Here is a 20,735-nt window from a genome sequence, read left to right as displayed (position 1 = left end):
TTAATTTTGTATTCCACAAAATATATAAATCACAGAGCTACTGTGGAGGCTCAGGTCCTCTGCCGTTATAAATGCACAGAAATGTTAAGAAAATAAACAGCCTCCTTCTTATGTAAGAAAAAAAATTTAAATTACATGTGTTTGGGCGAATGCTTGTGTTGAAGGAACCAGAGTTGGTTTGGATTACTTTGAAATGTGGTCAGGTAGTGAATACGCATGACATGGCAATTATTTTAACATAATCCATCAGATTACAAAAAAGAATGCAATCTAATCTGAAGATTTATTTTATTATTTTTGGATTTCTTTAAAATCAAACATTGCAAATATTGCACTTTATGCATGAAATGAATGCAGCCACAAAATTCCAAAAATATTTTTTATTCTCTTGCGACGAAACGGATGTTGTCCAATGATAACAATGGTGATGATACCGAAGTGAAGTCTCTGCTGATCACAGTTCTCCTGTAGACAGCCCAACTCCCCCCTCTCCCGCTGGATGAAAGAGCCCCGCGGGTTAATGTTACTCAGTTTGTTAATTCAGTGGCAGCTGATAAAACATTTATTTCTTATCTTAAATTACAGAGAGGCTTGAATATTTGTTCAAAACAGGATTAAGCATTTTGTTATGTTTGCCATAAAAAATGTGTCAGATGCTAATTTTAATTATGTGCACCTTGGTGGGTTTTTGATTATGTTGATTTTGCTTACTGCTTTTCATTTCCATGAAGTACACCACCTTAAATGAATGGAGTGAAATAAAATGGTAATTCAGTCCAATCAGCAGACTAGAATCTTAAATATTGTTTTAATCATGGCAATGCTTTGATTTTTGGGGCGAAAGGGTGTTTGACAGTTAACTGTGTTTGTTGTAGCTAAAATAATAACAGTAATAGTGAGCGTTTATTTATGTTGCACTCTAAAAGTGTTCCATTGCACTTTTCTGTGTCGGAGGTCTTCTTTTCCGAGTACAAAGGAACGCACCACGGGCCCTGGACCTCCACTGACCCTAGAACCGCCCCTGCAGACTGGGATCGATGAACAGCATTACTGCACCTGTTAGTGTAGGACACATTACACCTTGAAGATTTTTATAAGTACATGGAGTCACGTTGTTTTCCACTGTAGCTTTTTAAATTTTCAGCCTGAGCAGAGGTCTGATTAGAATAACTCAAAACACCTGTGTGCCTGCAGGGCCTTTAAAATCAAAAGCCAGAGGATATTCTAACAATCCTTGAACATATTAAAATATTTTAAATGAATCAGAGTATCACTTTGATATTGCTATCTACGTGTATAACCTGATCTTTTAGGACACAGTGCACCTTTTCCTGAGGGCATCACTAGCATGGTTTGAAAACCTAGTGAAGTTTTCTATAACACTAATTCATACAGGCTTTCACCTGTGACGTTTGTTGCCCTCTACTTGGGACCATGTACAACAGCAGTAACTAATAATAAAAATGTATTTTTGTGCCCTGCAATTTGGAGGCTACTTTATCTGAAAACTTGTGTGTGGGGGGAAAAGCACCTTTAGTTTCATAATGCAAGAGCCCATGTTAATTTTTACTGTCAGTCTTTTTAAAACAGTTTTATGCAGAATAAAGTTAAAAGCAGGTGCAGCAGCAGGTGACATGATAGGAGTTGAATGTTTCTGACTGTGAAGGTATGCCTGTACTTAACACAAGTAAGAAAACAACAGCCATCTGCCCCATCATAAACAGGCCATATGCTTTGGTTAAGTAAATATTAATCAATCATAAAATCCTCCATACCTTTACCTGCGGGGAGAAAAGCTGGATCACGTGTATACTTCACACACCTGTGTGACAGTTAAATAAAAGTAGTAGGAGTAGTAGAAACAGGCAGTGTCCCTTATATTTCTCTTCATATCTCAACAGTTGATCTGGTTAAAAATCGAAAGTAGAAAATAAATGTTACTTTCAAGGACCGGTTCTCGTCTCCTCCCCCACGGGTTTGTTCTTTCCTTCTGTCTTGACAACGCCTTCCACGTCAGCTGTCGAAACTTGAAGTAACTCACCTGGCTGGAACAGGACGAACAACGTAGGAAGAAGTCACTGTCCTCGTCCGGGAAACAAAAATCTTCCCACGGTCCGTCAGGTCTGAACTTGCTGTGTGACCTGCTGTTTTTGAGGAACTGCGTTTTTTTAAACCGCATCTGCGACGTTTACGGTCCCGCGGAGTGTTGCTTCATTATTAAAAGTTATAACAGTACCAGGTACTTCCGGGTTGGGACCTCAGACAGGCTGACAGTATTCAGTCCCACTTGTCGCAGGGAGTTGGAAACAGACCAGCATGGACATTCCGCTAGTACCTATCCCGAGCGATGGCCGGGTGAGTTAATGAGATCAATGAGAGTTTGTTCAGTGTCCTGCCCAGTTACAATAAGAGTTACACTGTAATAGGCTAATAAAAATAATATTTAACACAAAAACACTTGTGATAATAGTATGCTAGGTTATATATGCTATTGAATGTAGGCTAATACATTTATGTTTATTTCACAGTTAACATTAGAGCTGAAAACATTAGTCGATTAATCAATAAGTCGACTGACAGAGGCAATTACTTTGATAATCAGTTGGGTGTTTGAATAATTTTTCAAGGAAAAATCCCACACAGTCTCTCTTTCCATCTTTTATGTGATTTTAAACTGTATATATATGTGTGTGTGTGTGTATGTGTGTATGTATGTATGTACATATGTATGTATGTATGTATAACTATCTATCTATCTATCTATCTATCTATCTATCTATCTATCTATATATATATATATATATATATATATATATATATATATACATATATATATATATATATGTGTGTATAGACCGATCAGGCATAACATTATGACCACCTGCCTAATATTGTGAAGGTTCCCCTTGTGCAGCCAAAACAGCTCTGACCTTTCAAGACATGGACTTAAGACCTCTGAGGGTGTCCTGTGGTGTCCAAGAGAGTTTGGCACCAGGGCGTTTTATAGTGGATCCTCTGGGTCCGTATGTTGGGGCCTCCATGGATCAGACCTGCTCCAGCACCACAGTTCATCTTACAGATGCACATACAGACACATTGTCCTGCTGGGGGGCCATCGGGTAGTGTAGTTGTGATGAGGGGGTGTACTTGGTCCACAACAGTGTTTGGATGGGTGGTGCGTGTCAAGTGGCATTCACATGAATGCCAGCACCCAAGGTTTCCCAGCAGAACATCGCATTGTGATGAGATGATCAATGTTATTCATGTCACCTGTCAGTGGTTTTAATGTTGTCGCTGATCGGTGTATTTACAGTATATGTATGTACATATATATGTATGTATGTATATATATATATATATATATATATATATATATATATATATATATATATATATATGTATATATATATATATGTATATATATATGTATATATGTATATATATATATATATGTATATATGTATATATGTTGTAGGCACTGTTGTAGGGTTGCAGCGATATACCGTTTTCAAGGTAAACTGTGGTATTAAAGTTAATGATATTCATACTGTCCGCATTTGCTTATCTACGGTATTGAATTCCGCCAAGTGTTATTTAAAAATAAGATACTAAAAGCTTATATTAAGTTTTATGTCTGTCAGACAACATTAACATTTTTTTGATTTATAATAAAGCATGTGTTTAACCCAAAAACATTTAAATTTAACTTATAATAATACAACTAATAATTTTGTATTGATAATGATACCCTGAAATCACAATATTTTCGGAGATAGTTATTTTACTGTGAGAATCTCAGACCGTTGCAACCATAGATGAAAAAAGCAACTTGAACACATCACCTCGGGCTGTGCGAATATTAGTATCATAATTATTATTATTATAATTATGATTATGATTATTATTATTATTTTTATATATATATTTTTAAGATTAATCAAGAAAAAATATCAAGAGATGAATTGATAATGACAATAATCTTTAGTTGCTGCTCTATGTAACGTCAGTTTGCACAAACATTTCCTTTGTGGTGCTCATAGTAACATTTCCTAATATTTGCCCCCTCCTAGGTGAAAGCAGGTAATGGAGACAGTGTGGTCTGTGAAATCCCTGATGAAGCAGCAGAGACAGATGTGTTGCTTGCAGGGCAGGTGAGTGAGTATCTTGTGTTTGGTTTTGTTCAGGTTTATCAGCTGTTTAAAAGATAAGAATGACACATGCTGTTCTCATGGATTTTACATTTCTGTGTAAAAGGCAAAATGGAGCTCTTGTCTCTCTGGCAACGTTCTTCCCTGAAATGAATCATGAAAGTGAATGAATCAACATGCCGTCGTCTGAATGACGTATTCCATTTATAGTTAAGGAAGGAAAGTGACGCGTAGTATGTCTGCTCTGTCTTTTCGACAGACTAACGGTTGCAACGGGGAGACGGTGCCTTCCAACCATGCAGCAGAAAATCAAAGGAATCAGGAAACTCCTCAAGAGGTATGAAGACTGTTTTTAACAAATGTTAGAATTGTGTTGTGTCTTTGGCATTTCCTCCTACACGTAGGATAAAGGAAGTGTAACTTCCTATCACCATGTGATAACTCACTGAGTTTTTTTCCCATCCATTCCCTGGTTACTCTTCTTGTAACTTTGGATAGCTTCTTTTATGCTCTGTTCGTTATGAATTCTGTCTCATTCAATTAATACTCACCACAAAATCTATCTTAATATCAAACTTGAACCTTTATGGGCTGTAGCCATGTCTTGACAAAGCTATTTCTGCTTCTAGAGCTTTGTGTGCAGGATAAAAAGAGAGCTGAATGAGGTCGTCTTGGAGTCCAAGAGTTCAAAGTGCAAAATCAGACTATGGATGATCATCCTCTTCATCATTTCGCTCATCACTACTGTGATTATAATTTCTCTGGCTGTGTGCTCAGGTAAGGTTTCATGATGAGAGAGAGTTCAGGTTTTATTAATGACATCCACACTTTGTCCAATGAGCATTAAGAGTATGTGTAAAAAAAGTGTAAAACAATGGAAAGCTAATGATAACAAAATGGTCCTGTTTCATACAGCTGTTACTTTTCCAGTTTTGACCAATTTTCCCTTTGAGCAGCGATGCACGAAGACCCGGATGAGAACTTTGATCCTTTGTTGTTTAAAGTTCCTGTGTACTTCAATGGGAGCTTCCAACTGCCCAATCTGGTCTTCACAGATGAACTTCTCACCCTTTCCTCCAATGAAAGCCAAACACTCGCCACGGGCTTTCAAGAAAAGGTTTGGCAAATCATGAACACCCTTTTTTTTTCTTTTTTTTTTTTTAATAAAACAAGAAAAGTCAAACAAAAAAGTCAATATAAGTAAAATACATGTGCAGGTGAGGAAGTAACCCATTACAGGCTTATCTGAAAAAACAAAAACATACAGTACAACTGGGGAAAGACACAGCGTTATGTACAGTATGTACAGTAAGGCAATTAACAGTGTTGTATAAAGTACCCAAAAGTCACAGTTGAATAAAAGGGAAGATATTATTAAAATATTACTTTGTAAAAGTGAAAGTTGCCCATACTGATGATACTCACGTAAAAGTCTTAAAGTTTCCAATATTTAATGTACGGGAGTATCAAAAGTAATTTTCTGGCAATCAATTTAAGTAGCAAAAGTAAATCATATGTGTATACTGTATACTATAGGTTGACTGATTATTCAGCCTTTTTCTGATTATCAAAATCAGTGTTGTCTTTTTTAATCTGATTGCCAATAAAATTGATTAAATAAAAAAATGCACGTAACTTAAGTTATCAAGTAAATGTAGGGAAGTAAAAAGTGCAACATTTACTCAAAAATGTAGTGGAGTGGGAGTATAAAATAGCAGAAGAAGTATAAGTACCTCATAATTGTACTTATGGCAGTACTTGAGTAAATGTACATAGTTACATCACATCGCTAGCAATTACTCAGTGGTTATAGTGGAAATGAATAGTTATGTTATTAAGGCAATTTTTTTTACGGTATATAACACATTTCATTGCAAGTAACCTCAATGTTCTTTACATTAAAAACATACATTACCAAGTGACATGTATACAGATGAGCATGATAAATAAAACACAAGAAAAAACAACAAAAACAAAATGTTCAAAAAAAGGTGTATTAAGATTTGCTTCCAATTCGTTTAACTCTAACTTCCATAATCTCATGTCACACTTTAGTCTGACAACTGTATCATTATGTTCATGTAAAATCCATTACCTCCAAGTGAAAACACCTTGTTAGCTGAGACAGTAATGCCACACAGTAAAGCCTCACAAAACAGAAACCTGTTCATAATAGCTGCTACTGAAAGCCATCTGTAGCTGGCACTGAAATGGAAAGCTGTAGGACCAGAATAGATGGACAGTGACGTGAAAGAAGGTTTGTATCAACCAAAAACATTTCATTCTCATTCTCTCATTGTTTTTTTTCTGCATGCCTCATCCTGCCCCACCCAGCTCGCTGACCTCTACAGATCCTCCCCTGCTCTGGGACGGTATTTCTCTGAGGCTGAGATAAATGCTTTCAGGTAAACACACATCACACTTAGTGGTTCTGGGCCACATTTTTTGGGATTTAACCTTTTGTCCTTAGTACATTTCCCATGGAAAATTTTTGCTCTCCCCACAGAAACGGTTCAGTCATGGCTGACTACCAGCTGAAGTTTCTCATGCCTGAAGAAGGGCAGGATCAGCTGAGAAACTTCACTCTGAGCAGGGAGATGGTTTACAACGTGTTCAGACAGTTCCTATATGACCAGGAGCCAAATGAGTCAGAGCCAATGTACATAGATCCTGTTTCCCTAAAAATGTTTGTAAGACACTACTGACACTGACAGACTGAATGAATCTTACTTCAAGACACTGAGAAAACACCAAACTTCCTACAGCAAGGTGTGTGGTTATAGCATATGATTTGTCAGACTTGTGTGTGATTCTCCCATGAGTCTGTACTTTAGGCATATGATGCATCTTTCCCACAAGTCACACAAACCCATATTGGCTGTAGGTCATATGGGTGATCTTGTGTGTTCTGTTTAACTTAATTAAAATCAACAGTGCTGGAAAATTTCAGGTGAAATGGACTTCTACCTACTGTCAAACTGACAAGAAAATGCCAACAAAAAGCATATATGAGTATGCAGTATATATGAGCAGTATATGACATATTTTTCATATTGTATTTGAGATTTTATTGTGTATTACTGTAATGTGCCTGCACATTTATGAAGTGTACAAGTATTGATATTAATGTAAGTGCTTTAATTATTTATATACACTGACTTTCACTGTGATTCATGCATGACCTTTTGTACAAAACCTGTGGCTGAATAAGTTTTTTTAATGGAAATACAAGTGTTTTATATTTGCAGATCTGTGTCATTACTGTTATCCGTCGCCAAACATGATTTGCAAACCAAAACTGTGGCGCGCTCATAAATAATTTGCCTAGAGAGCAACAAACACTGTTTGAACTGAGAACTGTGCAGCCTGCTGGAGCAATAATTTTGTATTGGCCGTAACAAATTATATTCATTATCCATGTACAGTATATCACTAAATGCATCATATTTGTTTTGCATTTCTCTGAGGGTTTTTTATTTGACACGTACGCCACGGTGCAGTATGTGCCTTCATCAACCTGCTGTGGGCCTATTTCTAATCACTTTTGTGGTTGAACAGTAGAGGGAGTGCATGTCCCACATTCAGGTGAACAGGTACTGTTTCCTTATTTTTTTCTGTCTACACTGATCTATATTTCTGTTGGTGAAAGCAGGATAAGTACAATAATGTAATTTTACATGACCATATTTTACTTTACTACAGCTATGACAACACAGAAGTCATTAAAAGAAGACGGGAAAGGGGAAAACCAAATACACAAACCAAAACCAAAAAGAAAATGAAAGAGAAAGAGACCAAAAGGACAAAGTGGAGTAAATCTGATATGTTGAGGCACCATCATACTTGACAGATCAAATTAGGAGGGATAGATTATATATGTAGTAATAACAGGCCAGAGTACATTGATATTTTCCTCTAAAGTCGTGCTAGTTGCAGACTGTTGGCATTCATTATCACTGGTAGTAAGTAACATGTCAGACTGCAGTCTGTTTCCTGGCAGTGATCATGTCAACATGTCTGTCCTCTAATAAGATTACAGCTGTGATTAATGTTTATGCCAAATTACCTGCCCACAGACAGTGATTTTTCCACCAGATGGGATTTAATTAGTCTTCATGTCAGCTGGTTGATGTTTAACAGACATTGCAGTAGAGGTTTTTTATGAGTTATAAGATTTTTGGGATAAAAACACATCTGATGGTACTGGTTTGATTAAATTAATCAACAAGGGTCATGTTCTGTCAAATAAAGAATGTTTTTACAAATCCAGTATCACTGCTGAAACTGTGCAGTTAAGGTGAAGCTCAAAATAAGTTTTTACAGTCATTCAGTTACAGTTTAACTTCAGAGTCAGTTAATTCGGACTCTGATTCCAGGATACAGGGTAAACAAGGTTGACATAGAGACTAGGACAAGTATTGAGGTTTTATATAACAATAACTTATAATTCAGACAGGGGAGGAAATTAACTAATTACATTTACTCAAGTACTGTACTATTTTGAGGTACTTGAGTATATTTCCATTTTATTCAACTTTATACTTTTTCTCCACTCCAGTTCATGGGGAAATACTGTTTTTTTTTTTACTCCAGTACATTTAATTGATACATTTAGTCACTAATTACTTTGCAGAGTTTGATTAATAATACCAAAACAGAATCAACAATCCAATTATGATGTTGTAGATGAAGATACGATTTTACAACCTACTTGACAGAAAGAAATTAACATTAGTCCCATGTTTACCATGCATTAATAATTGCAATGTCATAGGTATATAGGTCATTCTGCATAATGAGTACTTTGATAATGAGTAATTGGTACTTTAAGTCAATTTTGTTGCTATTACTTCTGTACTTTTGCAAAGGTAAAATTTTGAATGCGTGATTTATACCTGAAACAGAGTATTTCTACGCTTTATCGCTATTAGTAAAATATCTGAGTACTTCTTTTACCTCTGCGTGCAGATGATAGTAGTGTTTATTAAAACATTGTATGCCCAATTACATTATTTTTTTTACTGGTAAGATTTGAGAAGATTTGGTCCTATACACAGCTGAGTTTTATTGAAGATCTAATATTGGGTATTCTGAAAAGACATGAAGAATCACTTGAAAAGAAAATAGTATTTTAAATGACATAAATTCTTAATTATTTAGTATATGGAAGGAAATAATGATCTTTTTTTTCCCTCTTGGAACACCTTTTCCTTTTTATGTTTTTGAAGATTTCCACACTGCATGACAGTCACATGCTGGTCAAAGGTTCAAGTTGAAACAGCTGTTCATCAGTTGGATGAAACATCGTCTTATAAAACCAAATCACTCCACATGCTTTTTGAAACCTTCAAATATTGCAAAATATTGTAAATATTGCTATAAACAAGCGGCACATCTCTGTTTACACTGGATTTATTGATTCAGACTGGATGACTTTAGTTGACTTAAGCTGCTCTGTAGATAGGGAGGGTATTTTCTGCTGGTGTTTAATCTCTTTTCTGTTAAGGTAAACACTTTTTTTAAACTGTTGGCAGCAGTGAGAGCTCATATGTTATGGCAAAGGACAGCAGCATGGATCCTGGTTGTATACGCTTTACAGGCTGGATTGCTGCCTGGGCTATGTGTAGTCACTGGTGGTCCATTTTCTCAATCCTATTTTGAGAATTGTCAATCGTCTAAAGCCAGATTTACTATAATTAGAACACTGACCTTTGATTGCCTGATTGGTTTAAGCAGCAGTTCACTCGTCTCAAGGCTTCATTGTACTGATAATCCTCAAAGGTCTGCCATGGGTCAGCAGTGCTGGTTAAACATGTATTTGAATATTACGTTTTTCTTTTTTCTTTATTGACACAAACTCAAAAAAAATCTACTCATAAATGCCTCAAGTGTAAACTAATTTTCATCTTAAAACTTGAGTCATTTGAATATTATGTCTTAAGGAATTGTTCAATATGCTTAATCCTGGTAATTTCATAGGATCAGAGACATTAGAAAAGTGGCAAAGATGTTTTTTAAGAATAAAAGATTTCACTGTAAAGGGTCACATTGATTGCAAAGTTTTTCTATCATGTTGAGTCGGTGTGTCTAAATTCAACAAATCTGTAATTTATGTCAGGAGGCAGAATAACAGATTTTAAATGCATTACTGTAATGCATAATACATGAATAATAAACGCCCAAAAGCACATCATGTTTAAGTTTCCCATAGCTTTATATGTAATAAATGAATAATGCATAATTCTGCATTGATAGATGTGATAAAAAAGGTGTTTATCAATAAACACGATAAACAACTTTGCATTGCACATTTCATGAACTCATATTATAAAATTAGATGGAAAATGTATGTGTAATTAATAGTCACTGCTTTTTTAAAATTATATTTAAATTATTTTTGTTCATTGCTTGTCATTAAGAGAAAACACACAGAATACTATTATACTATTATTATTAATACTAATATTGATAATAATTTGACCTGGTGGAGGAAACTATCAGGCTGGAAGAGGGTGAAAATGATTTAATACTTTGTAAATGTTGTCTGAGAGATCTGACTGGATTGTAGTAGTGAGCAGTTAAAACATGTTCTGTAACAGGAAATGCACATTTTTCATTCCTCCAGTTTTTTGGGGTAATTAGCTCTTATGTAATCTCTTGTGTCCCTAACATATTGTTAAATTATTGTGAACCAGAACAAAATTATGCACTCTCCCACAGCTCCCATCCTGTCTGACCTTAACACAAGCAGCTGCCTTTCAGTCTTGAACTGTTGTTGTTAGAATTTATTATTACCTACTGCCGAGGAAGTTATGCTTTTACCTGTGTCCATTTGTTGGCTGGTTTGTCAGCAGGATTACACAGAAACTACTGAACAGAGTCCCATAAAACTTGAATGGTCTCGGTCCAGAATAGACCAAATTATCATTTGGTGTGGATCCAGTTACGGGAATGGATCCAGGATATTTTTCTTGCTTTCTTAAACATTTTGAGATGTGTTTTAATTTCTCAAGGAATGTTGCATGGTTCTTTAGGTGGCTGATATCTAGGAGTGAGTATAATTTGATGTGGATCATCGATTTGGTGATCTTAAATTATGCTAAGCATGGCTGGTTTCAAATTTTAAATGATACAGGGCTATCAAGTTTGATATTGGATTAGGCTTGATTGAATTGAAGGGAAATGTTAGGCCTTGGCAAAGGTATGTGCTGAGTGCACGAACAACAACTCTGACAACCACCAGCCCTGCAAAAGACTTAACCTGAAAGAATTTACTCACACAAACACACACACCTCAGGTCTGATCTTATTCTAGGTATAGTTAGAACACCATGACCTATTGACCTGAGAGGTCTGACTGGATTGTTGTAGTGAGCAGGTAAAACATGTACTATAATAAAGTTTATTATTATTAAAAATGCACATTTCACCTGTTTATTTAATGTACCCATGACTATATTTATCATAAATAATAAATGTATGCAATATTTCACAAGAGGCTTAATGTGTGTTTTGTGGGTCAGAAATATCCCCTAGCTTGTTTATGTGTAAAAATAGGATAAGTCTGTTCCAAGAGGAGTTCCCTTGGTTAATACCCAGAGGAATCCCACAGGTGTGTTATAATCTTTGTGAATGTTTGCAGCTATGTAGGCAAATTTTCAGAGTACTTATTTGCATGCAAAAAGATATTCAAGTATGCACATGAGAATACAAACTAATAGTAAGTAGTGATAGAAAGGCCTTACTAAAGGGTAATGTAAAAACTGTGAGCAGAAAAGAAATGAAAGAAGTGAATAAAGACTGTAATAAAAATGTGGAGGAAAGAGAACAAAGATATTCACCTTTGTCCCTAGGTTAAAGGTTCTGACCTGGGTGAGCTTCCCTTGTTGTACATTTGAGTGCCAACTGATTGGCAGCCAACCCCACTTCAGTCATAGAGCATGCAACATCCTTGCGTTCTTAGAAGACTTTGGCTGTTATCCCATTAAAGGGTTATCTCTCCTTTTGGCTGTCCCGAGACTTAAGATGTGATCGTTGTAGGAGGTTTCAGCCAGACCTCATTGTTGCCAGTGCCCTGTACACCCGCTTTTCTCTCTCACGGCAACTTCACCACTGGCTCTCTGCAGTATTCTGGACGGAATCACACCTCAAGAGGAATAATGGGCACCCACTGCTCCAGCCTGGATGATATCATGGAGGAGGACATGCACCACTGGTACACCAAATTCATGAGGGAGTCTCCTTCAGGGCTCATTACGCTCTTTGAGCTCAAGACTATGCTTGAAATGAACGGTATGACAGAGGAGGCCAGCAGCTATGTGGACCAGGTCTTCTTTACCTTTGACATGGACGGGGTAAGAAAACACCTGCAACAGATTTATTCTTCTCAGGATGTTTGCCTGAATAAATCTATTTAGTTCTCAAGCAAACATTGCAGTGGAAAATAAGAGGCTTGCTGCATAATTTCAAATGGTTTGATGTGAAGAGTACATTGTAACATTGTAAAAGGACTGTTTATACATTACAGAAAACTCTGAAGCTTAGAAAGAAAGGTCATAAATTATACATCAGAAGTACATGATTTACGATATCTGTAAATATCTACTATAGTTTCCTCAGAACTGCCTTTACACACAATACAACACAATTCTTTGTTTTCAAAATCATAATTGAAATAATACCTTTATGTGTCGCAGTGCCAACACATAGATTCACATAGTCCTTCCCCTGACCTCGTCTTTCATGTGTCTTTTTGCAGGATGGCTATATAGACTTTGTCGAATACATTGCAGCAATAAGTTTACTACTGAAAGGAGAAATCAACCAGAAACTAAAGTGGTACTTCAAGCTCTTCGATCAAGATGGAAATGGGAAAATCGACAAAGAGGAACTGGAGACTATATTTAAGGTACAAAACATTTTCTTTGAATGTTTCATAATTCGAGTTTCACAGAACTGAGGAAATGAGCAGTTCAGTTTCCTGATTCGTGAAGATTAGCCCCTCTTCTCTGAAACAGCAGATTTAGGTTTAACTGGCTGTGAACTAGACACCTAATCCAAGGGACTTCTTACCTAACCCTGGGGGTCTAAATATGGCCCTGCCGTTACCTAATTCACTCACGAAAGAAGTAATAACCCTACAGATTACATGACACCTTTTCACCTTGTCACATTATATTAACTGTTTCTGTTCAGGGTGATGTATGTCATCGTTGTAGTGGTTGTAGCTGTGTTAGAATTTGTTGTAGGTGTAGTAGAACCAATATACAATTATATTTTTAAAACACTTCTTGCAGTTATTACTTGCGTTCAGCAGGTAAATGAGGAAATTAGTGTTTTATGAAGATGATAGGACTGCTGTTAACTTACAAATAACAGTGTAAACTCTTCTTTCAGGCTATTCAAGATATCACCAGACTTTACGACGTACCCCCAGAAGAGATTGTGACTCTTATATATGAGAAGATTGATGTGCACGGAGAAGGTAAGGACGATCTTATAGTCATTCCAAGACTAATGTAATGATATGATGATTAATCAGCCTTTAACATAACAGCAATGTTCTTGATTAGAAATAATGTCACCATGACCTGCCCAGACCTTTTTCATCAATTAAGCATCAATAAACAGTCTACTAGTCACACAAGTTTCAAATATATGATTTATTCTAAATAATAATCTTTGCTTCTTGTGTCCTCAGGTGAGCTGACGCTGGAGGAGTTTATCAGTGGATCTCAAGAGCATCCTGACATCATGGACATGCTCACCAAGATGATGGATCTCACCCATGTCCTGGAAATCATTATCAAAGGTCTACAGAAGAAAGCTGTAGAATGAATCAGCGATCAACAAGCTGGACTATATGGAGAGTCAAGATCATTTTTTGGTGGATTTTCAGAAAGCAGCAGTGTTGAGGAAAGAAAGAACGACTGATGAAGAGCAAAGTCCCATCTCGCACTGCACAGAATGAACTGAATGAACTGACTGAGCTGTCCCACACAGATATGGTCTGTGTGTGTGTGTGTGTGTGTGTGTGTGTGTCACCCGAGGGAAGCAGAAAACGTGTCCTCCTCCCTCTGCTTGTGCTCTCACATTTGTCGTTCCTGTTTTGTCAAGGTTTACAACATTTGAACAGGTGATGTGTTCGGAGAATCTCAGTGAACAGAGGCCCGTCTGAATGTCAGGCACAATGTGAAAAGCAGAGTTGGTTTCTTACTAAGATTTAAACTGCATCATTTGTTCTTATAGTTAATTCATAATTTGGAATTTAACTCGCATTTTAATTGCTGTCTTAGTGCAAAACTCTTTCTTACAGAACCTCATTAGAGAAAGCACTATGGCCACTTCCTGTGCATCTATGCCATAATTACAGTATTTGGGTGTTAACATGTTGAAATTGTACACTTTGCCTAAAACAGTGACTGTAAGTATTTTAATTACATGTACATTTTCCATCTTAGGCCATGTACACACGTTCACAGGTATTTCTTAAAACAAAGCTTTTTCTATGCGCTTTGGCCTTCTGTACACACGTAAATGGTCTTTCATGTAACTGAAAACTGAGCTTTTAGGAATCTCCTGCCAGGGTGAAGATATTCAGAAACACCATTTTCAGTGTTTATGTGTAGACAGGCTTTTTTGGCTTGTCCCTTTAGCTCGGCAGGCTTCTTGATTGGCCAACGTGGCCTTATGGTAGAGGTTATACCACCACCTGTTGCTTTGGCGTGTGCTTGACAGCCTGCGTTTGCATTTTCATACTGTTGGTGTGGACGTGGAAAAAATGCATTTTTAAAAATACCCGTGTACGTATGGACTCGGTCTGGTCTATTATATAAGTTCAATGTAAAGTGTTACATTTAATGTTTTTCTATCATGTCGAGTCAATGCGTATGCATTTGATAACTAGATGTTTAGATAGAATAACCAATTTGAAATACTTTGCAGCTTCCCTTAACTTTATACGTATCCTCGTATACATATACGCATGAGGTTAACGTATAAGTCTGCATTTATTTAATTTGATCAGACTTAGTCATTTAATTTTCACATTGACTCAACATGAAAGAAAAACATTGCATTAAATGTGACACTTTACATCGAACTTATGTAATAAAATTAGATGGAAAATTTACATATAATGAAAATATATTTTTTTTAATGTTTGATTAACATCTAAAACACTCCCTGAGATTGTTTTGTTCTTTGTTTTGTGTCGTTGCTGTTGTACTGTTGCTTGTATAAAAGGTGATTAGTAACTACATATGCATGTTGTGGCTGAATGTAAAATGATCTGACATTGAAATGTAATGTTTTACCATGTTTTACAACAATTATGGATACAATTTTGCCTTAAAAATTACAATGTCTTTTGTAAAACGGTTTCTTTTCCTTTAAAGAAAATAATCTTCACACTGATGTATAATCATTTCATTTTCACCAGATTAAGATGCTGGAGTATCAATTCTTGATGAGATGTGTTCACAATGCACAAACTGGACTATTGTTCCTTGAAAGTTTACCACATGATTATGCACAGTACAGTAGCAAATAGGGGAGGCTATATGTTAAAAAATCAGGATTGAGAAAAAAAAGAGTTAAATAACGGTTTTCCCATATTGCATGTAGAAACATGGTTATTTGCTGGTTCAAACACCTGACCAGTGAAAGAGCTCATGGAAGCCATCTTTTGTGCACAAGAACTCAAGATCCACTCTGTAGTCAATTACATGTGCAGTGTGTGCAGGACACACAGAGAAATACAACTTTAACTCTCATATTTCAAGATTGAGTCTTTATAGTACATGATTTCATCAACGTATTGTCTAAAGAGAGGTATAGTATGCTTCTAGAAACTGTTCTATTAAGCAGGCCATTCTCAACAGGATACAGGCTTTATATCTATTGGAGTTTATAAATGGTTACATTCATCATTTTGTTCACTTTAGCAGCTGAATTCAGTTTTAATATAAAACACTGATTTTAAACATGAAAAATCCAAAACAACAAGACTGTTTCAAACTGGAAACATACCGCCTCAATCACTGCATGAATATATATTTTAAATCCTACCTCATCCCAACAGCAGCTATCATTATTACACAATAATGTTTGTCTTTTTAAGCGAAACAAACTGGTATTTCGTGTTCAGGGTGGCACTTGGCTCCTCTCTTTAGCTCATCTGCCAAGCCAAGGGACAGAATGTCTGCAGAGCTTTCATTTCCATTTCTGCAGAAAATACCAGAGCTCGTCACACACATGAAAGAACCTTATGATCAGCCGTCAATTAGTGGGGAGAAAAAAATGTTTGCACGTAGGCCCATCTGGACCCTGTCAGTCCAGTGTTGGCTTCCTTGAATTTTATAATAATATCAGGACCATGATTAAGCATATACTTTCCTTTTTAAGGCTAACCATCTAAGTTCTCGTGACTTTGCAATATCTGTGCAAACAGACAACAGAAGAACCAAGAGTACAGTCTGCGAGATAACCTGCAAATCTAAACACAGGTGACCTTGGCTTAACACTAAGATAATTTTTTTTGGGTCAATATTTGACATCCCTCAGCTCATTTCTGAACTTAATCAATATCAAACCATGCCATCCCATCATGCCATTCAAACACAGTGGTCTGCCTGGTTAATGATTTGACAGGAGTTCATTTTGGTGCACACTGGCCAGGCTTTATTATGACCTCTGAGAATTGCAGGTTGTGTAAATCAAATAAAGATAAGAGTTTGACTCCACATAGCACTTAGAGAGTTCTTAAAACGTATCGGATGATGCAGTTACATAACAACACTGATCAACCCACCTGTGCTTATCATATAAATTCACCAGTATCTGCTCTCGTTGCTTTGCACTGCACACTGCTTCCTACCATCATCCACCACAGCACAGGAACAGTCAACCACATCCAACTGGAACCATGCAGTCTGCCGAGGCCAAATTCAACAGAAACAGCCTGCTCTTGGCTCTGAGACGATACAGCTCAGCTGTCACTGACATGGAGCAAACCATTCTCATGCCGAGCCTGCTGCGAGATGTACCCTCCGATGATTTGTGGGAGTGTGACGCAGCAGAGGAGTCGTGCAGCGATCTGTATGCAAACTACCTGCTGCTCAAGGCCATAAGAAACACAGCGGAGAGCAGTCTAGTTATCCTGGATGACCACAAGGTCAAGAACAACGCTACACTCAACAAGACCCTGGAGCCTCTCTTGGACACAGATCCTGAAGCCCTCTTCCACTTCCACCTGAAAGGACTGTTTTCTGTGATGACTGACCTCACCAAGAAGACTCGGAGCCTTACTGAGAAATATATGGACATCATTGGAGTGTCAAATTAGAAATCATGCGAGATATATGGACATTAAGTAAATATCTGGAGTTGTAAAAAAATGCTATTTGTAACAAAGTCATATGAACATGTGAATTGTCTGAATTTTTTACATTCAGTCACCAAATGCTTCTAATAAATATTAAATATATATGCAGTACCAAAACTGATCAACTCTGTATCGTCTTTTACTAACGTTAATGGCTGAAACTATGGTTTGGAGATACGGCATAAATATTGAATGATTACATGATCATGAAACATCAGCACAGGGTTCTAGGCTTGATTTATGTCCAGTCACACCACACAACCTTATAGAGAACCATGCTTATTGTTTTGACTGATGAAGAAAGTTTTAGTCAGAAAATGTTGAATTTTGGTATACTTTTTTTATTTACATAGTTATATTTCACACAATAAATGACAGAAATATTTCACAAAAAGACCACTCAGAGCAGATGGTAGTCTATTTTCCCTCTCTCTCTCTTCCATCTTCAACAGCTGCAGACACTTAACGCACAGGAACGAAAGGCTCCACAATCTCTGCAAAGGTCTTATTTTCTGGTGAGATAAAATAAACAGGAATCATTGATTACACACACATACATGGAACACCATGTTTTAATTTTTTCAGCAAAGACTTACAAATATCCTTTTGTACTTCAAACAATACAAAAATGATGGCACAGACTACTCAGCATGGGGCACCATACCCTCATACTGACCATATTTTAAGATGCTGGTCTGTTATCAGCATATGATTGCTGTTAGGGATGGTGAAATATATGGAGAATGCTAAAGATAATATACAGTAGGATAACAGAACATAGAGAAACAAAGTAATAAATATATATTTATAAAGAGAAACACATGCGCTTGTATTAAATAAACACATATCAGCACTGTGCGGTTATTTTTTGAACAATTGTTCTCATGTGTTTAATGAAAATTCACCTGACAACTATCAGCCACATAGTTCATCAATCAATCGTCCATGATGTCCAAAATAATTTGCGTAACTCAAAAGTTAGTGGGATGAATAGGTCCCTTCCTTCCCAGACTCAATAAGTTGTGCACTGCCAGTGTGGAGTAAAATGGCAGTGCAAAAATATGAAGAAACCTGCATCAAACATTTTACATGAGGACGGCAGCATTGTTGGGTTCTTGTTTTTTCTGTCAGAGCAAAAACACTGAAAATTCACTTACCCTTTGCTGGAAACTCTGCTGGGTGGGTTCTGATATACTCGCTCACATCTCGGTCACGCTTGGCGTAACAATAATTTTCATATTTTGTAAGGTGGTAGCCGATGAACCAGCCAACTGTTGACAACAGGACTTGTCGATGGACACCTAAAAAAGGAAAATAGGACGGATCATAGTTTGTGTTTTAGGCACACAAAATGACAATACTATAAAATAGGGGTTCACCAATTATCGTGGCTGATATTCAGTATTTACGATTGGTGATTTTTCTGTCAGATTGGTGATAAAATAAACCAATTTAAAAATGTGCTACTTTGACACTGACGCAGCATCCTCTCACACAAGGTCTCGTCCACAACAGTATCTGATTGGTAAAACGTCGCAATTAAGAGCCTATAAACACTAAATAATCTCAACCTGTAAAGTAACTAAATGTATCAAATAAATGTGTTTGAGAGAAAGTATAAAGTAGCAAAAAATGGAAATACCCAAGTAAAGTATGCGGTTATTGTACGTAAGAACAGTATTTGAATAAATTATACTTTGGTTCATTCCATCACTAGTTTTTAAAAATTTGACACAAGGAGTCATTTTTAGTGCAAATAAATATCAGTCCCAAATATCAGTTTCAGTCTCCTTAATTTCTAATAATCGTTATTGGCCCTGAAAAAGCCATATCAGTCGACCCCTACTATAATATACAAGAACTGTGCTTATATGACACTAAAGGCTGGCACCTTATACCTTGCAAAATAAGGAGGAATAAGCTTAAGAAATTCAAATTTGGGTGTTTTTACTAATGCTAATTGGTACTGAAATCAAGTCTGATATCAAACTTTAAATAAAGAAATAGACAAAGCATAAGTAGCATATCAGTTTTTATTTTATAGCTACTTTTTTATTGTATATAGTATTTTATAGTTTTTTTTATATTGTATATAGTACTTATATCTATCTATCTATCTATCTATCTATCTATCATTGAGTATATAGGTTGGATCTAAATAAACCTCTGAAACGAAACGTTGTTGTTGGGTGAATTTATCGTCCATTTTGTGTTTCATGAAGCATTACATTATTACCTAGGCGGTTCTGTCTGTCTACAGTATGCGACCCAAACAATAAGTTAACAACTCGGTTGTAATATTTAACAGTTAATCTGTTAGGGAATAGTTTGTTGAGGAAATAAAAGTAGCTAGGTAACCACAGACCTTAAGCTAGCCTAGCGAAAATGTCATAACAAAGTATAGCTCTGCTGTGACACCACATGTTTGCTCTTTGCTAAGTGCTCCATGTCTGTGCAGGTTGTTTGATGCTGTGTGATTCAATATCGCATACGCTTAAGAGGAAAGTCCACCTCAGGTCAGTCTGGAAGCCAGCTAACAAACATGCTAACCTGATTTTAGCGGCGGCCTGTGGTTGATGGCATTCTGAAGCATCGCTGTCAACCAGCCTGAACCGGCCAGCCACACCGAGTTTCTGTTGACGACTCCGGGAGGAGGGAGACCCTTTCCCTCATCTGGTAAAAGCCCCATGGCGAGAAGTGTGCCTTTCTACTCAGAAATCTTTAGCGACCTTCCAGGTTCCGACGTTTACTTATCGGCTATCACCTCTCGTAGGAAGTCAAGGACATGGTGTGCAACCGAGTGAAACGTCCGGGCAGGGAACAACAAACGAGAGCCGCTATAGTTCCGCCTGTTCTGTCTCCTAGCAACCAACGCCAGACGATTAAACTTTACATGTAGAAACAAATCTGATTACTTCTCGATTACATTACATTGATTTAATTTTGTTATAAAATAACACACGCATAACAAACACAGCAGGACTTTCTAGTCAAGTCGTCGTAGTGGCTATTGTAGGCTAACTGTTAGCAATGTAGCTGTTCAGTGCATCCCCTCACAGAGATGCTAGCATGGCTAACTCTTGTTAATGTGTGGTTTTGTCTGTCTGGAAAATGTTGGAAAAGGTTAAAATAAATAAATAAATAAAAATAAAGCATTCCCCTGTCATTAGTTTGTGTTCTGTATTATAGGTGGTAAGTTCTGT

The 20,735-nt window shown here is 36.7% G+C and overlaps 4 protein-coding genes and 1 long non-coding RNA gene across 5 annotated transcripts; 3 read left to right on the top strand and 2 right to left on the bottom strand.

The window, feature by feature from the left end:
* Positions 1–365: 365 nt before the first annotated feature.
* LOC141016537 (uncharacterized) lies at positions 366–2,130 on the bottom strand. Its single transcript, XR_012180606.1, has 2 exons — positions 2,042–2,130; positions 366–1,906 (listed from the first exon to the last, which is right to left on the bottom strand). It is a non-coding gene; the product is annotated as an uncharacterized lncRNA (long non-coding RNA).
* LOC141016524 (TPA-induced transmembrane protein homolog) lies at positions 2,016–7,395 on the top strand. The gene is made up of 7 exons (XM_073490927.1): positions 2,016–2,355; positions 4,071–4,151; positions 4,408–4,485; positions 4,778–4,925; positions 5,105–5,265; positions 6,483–6,553; positions 6,655–7,395. The coding sequence occupies exons 1-7, from the start codon at positions 2,317–2,319 to the stop codon at positions 6,851–6,853; spliced, it is 777 nt and encodes a 258-aa protein (XP_073347028.1). The 5' UTR covers positions 2,016–2,316; the 3' UTR covers positions 6,854–7,395.
* Positions 7,396–12,307: 4,912 nt separating this feature from the next.
* Positions 12,308–13,985, top strand: guca1c (guanylate cyclase activator 1C). The gene is made up of 4 exons (XM_073492308.1): positions 12,308–12,502; positions 12,907–13,056; positions 13,545–13,632; positions 13,849–13,985. Exons 1-4 carry the CDS (start codon positions 12,308–12,310, stop codon positions 13,983–13,985), a joined length of 570 nt encoding a protein of 189 aa, XP_073348409.1.
* Positions 13,986–17,004: 3,019 nt separating this feature from the next.
* On the top strand, positions 17,005–17,649 carry thrsp (thyroid hormone responsive). The gene has a single exon (XM_073480658.1). It carries the CDS (start codon positions 17,074–17,076, stop codon positions 17,491–17,493), a length of 420 nt encoding a protein of 139 aa, XP_073336759.1. The 5' UTR covers positions 17,005–17,073; the 3' UTR covers positions 17,494–17,649.
* A 203-nt stretch (positions 17,650–17,852) lies between these two features.
* On the bottom strand, positions 17,853–20,317 carry ndufc2 (NADH:ubiquinone oxidoreductase subunit C2). Its single transcript, XM_073480670.1, has 3 exons — positions 20,083–20,317; positions 18,690–18,833; positions 17,853–18,044 (listed from the first exon to the last, which is right to left on the bottom strand). The coding sequence occupies exons 1-3, from the start codon at positions 20,219–20,221 to the stop codon at positions 17,995–17,997; spliced, it is 333 nt and encodes a 110-aa protein (XP_073336771.1). The 5' UTR covers positions 20,222–20,317; the 3' UTR covers positions 17,853–17,994.
* Positions 20,318–20,735: the final 418 nt, after the last annotated feature.

This window comes from Pagrus major, chromosome 2 (genome assembly GCF_040436345.1).
Source record: "Pagrus major chromosome 2, Pma_NU_1.0".
Classification (NCBI taxonomy): Eukaryota; Metazoa; Chordata; class Actinopteri; order Spariformes; family Sparidae; genus Pagrus; species Pagrus major.
Note: the sequence above shows the minus strand (reverse complement) of the source record. Positions and strands in the feature narration are given on the sequence as shown.

What these genes read in the sequence shown, in the direction of transcription:
- guca1c (XM_073492308.1), top strand. Translation starts at nt 12,308, where the DNA reads ATGGGCACCCACTGCTCCAGCCTGGATGATATCATGGAGGAGGACATG. An exon ending in TTACCTTTGACATGGACGGG is followed by an intron (nt 12,503 to 12,906) that starts GTAAGAAAACAC and finishes GTCTTTTTGCAG; the next exon opens with GATGGCTATATAGACTTTGT. An exon ending in GATTGATGTGCACGGAGAAG is followed by an intron (nt 13,633 to 13,848) that starts GTAAGGACGATC and finishes TTGTGTCCTCAG; the next exon opens with GTGAGCTGACGCTGGAGGAG.
- ndufc2 (XM_073480670.1), bottom strand. Translation starts at nt 20,221, where the DNA reads ATGGGGCTTTTACCAGATGAGGGAAAGGGTCTCCCTCCTCCCGGAGTC. An exon ending in CAGGCCGCCGCTAAAATCAG is followed by an intron (nt 18,834 to 20,082) that starts GTTAGCATGTTT and finishes TTCCTTTTTTAG; the next exon opens with GTGTCCATCGACAAGTCCTG. An exon ending in AGCAGAGTTTCCAGCAAAGG is followed by an intron (nt 18,045 to 18,689) that starts GTAAGTGAATTT and finishes TTATCTCACCAG; the next exon opens with AAAATAAGACCTTTGCAGAG.
- LOC141016524 (XM_073490927.1), top strand. Translation starts at nt 2,317, where the DNA reads ATGGACATTCCGCTAGTACCTATCCCGAGCGATGGCCGG. An exon ending in ATGTGTTGCTTGCAGGGCAG is followed by an intron (nt 4,152 to 4,407) that starts GTGAGTGAGTAT and finishes TCTTTTCGACAG; the next exon opens with ACTAACGGTTGCAACGGGGA. An exon ending in CCACGGGCTTTCAAGAAAAG is followed by an intron (nt 5,266 to 6,482) that starts GTTTGGCAAATC and finishes TGCCCCACCCAG; the next exon opens with CTCGCTGACCTCTACAGATC.
- thrsp (XM_073480658.1), top strand. Translation starts at nt 17,074, where the DNA reads ATGCAGTCTGCCGAGGCCAAATTCAACAGAAACAGCCTGCTCTTGGCT.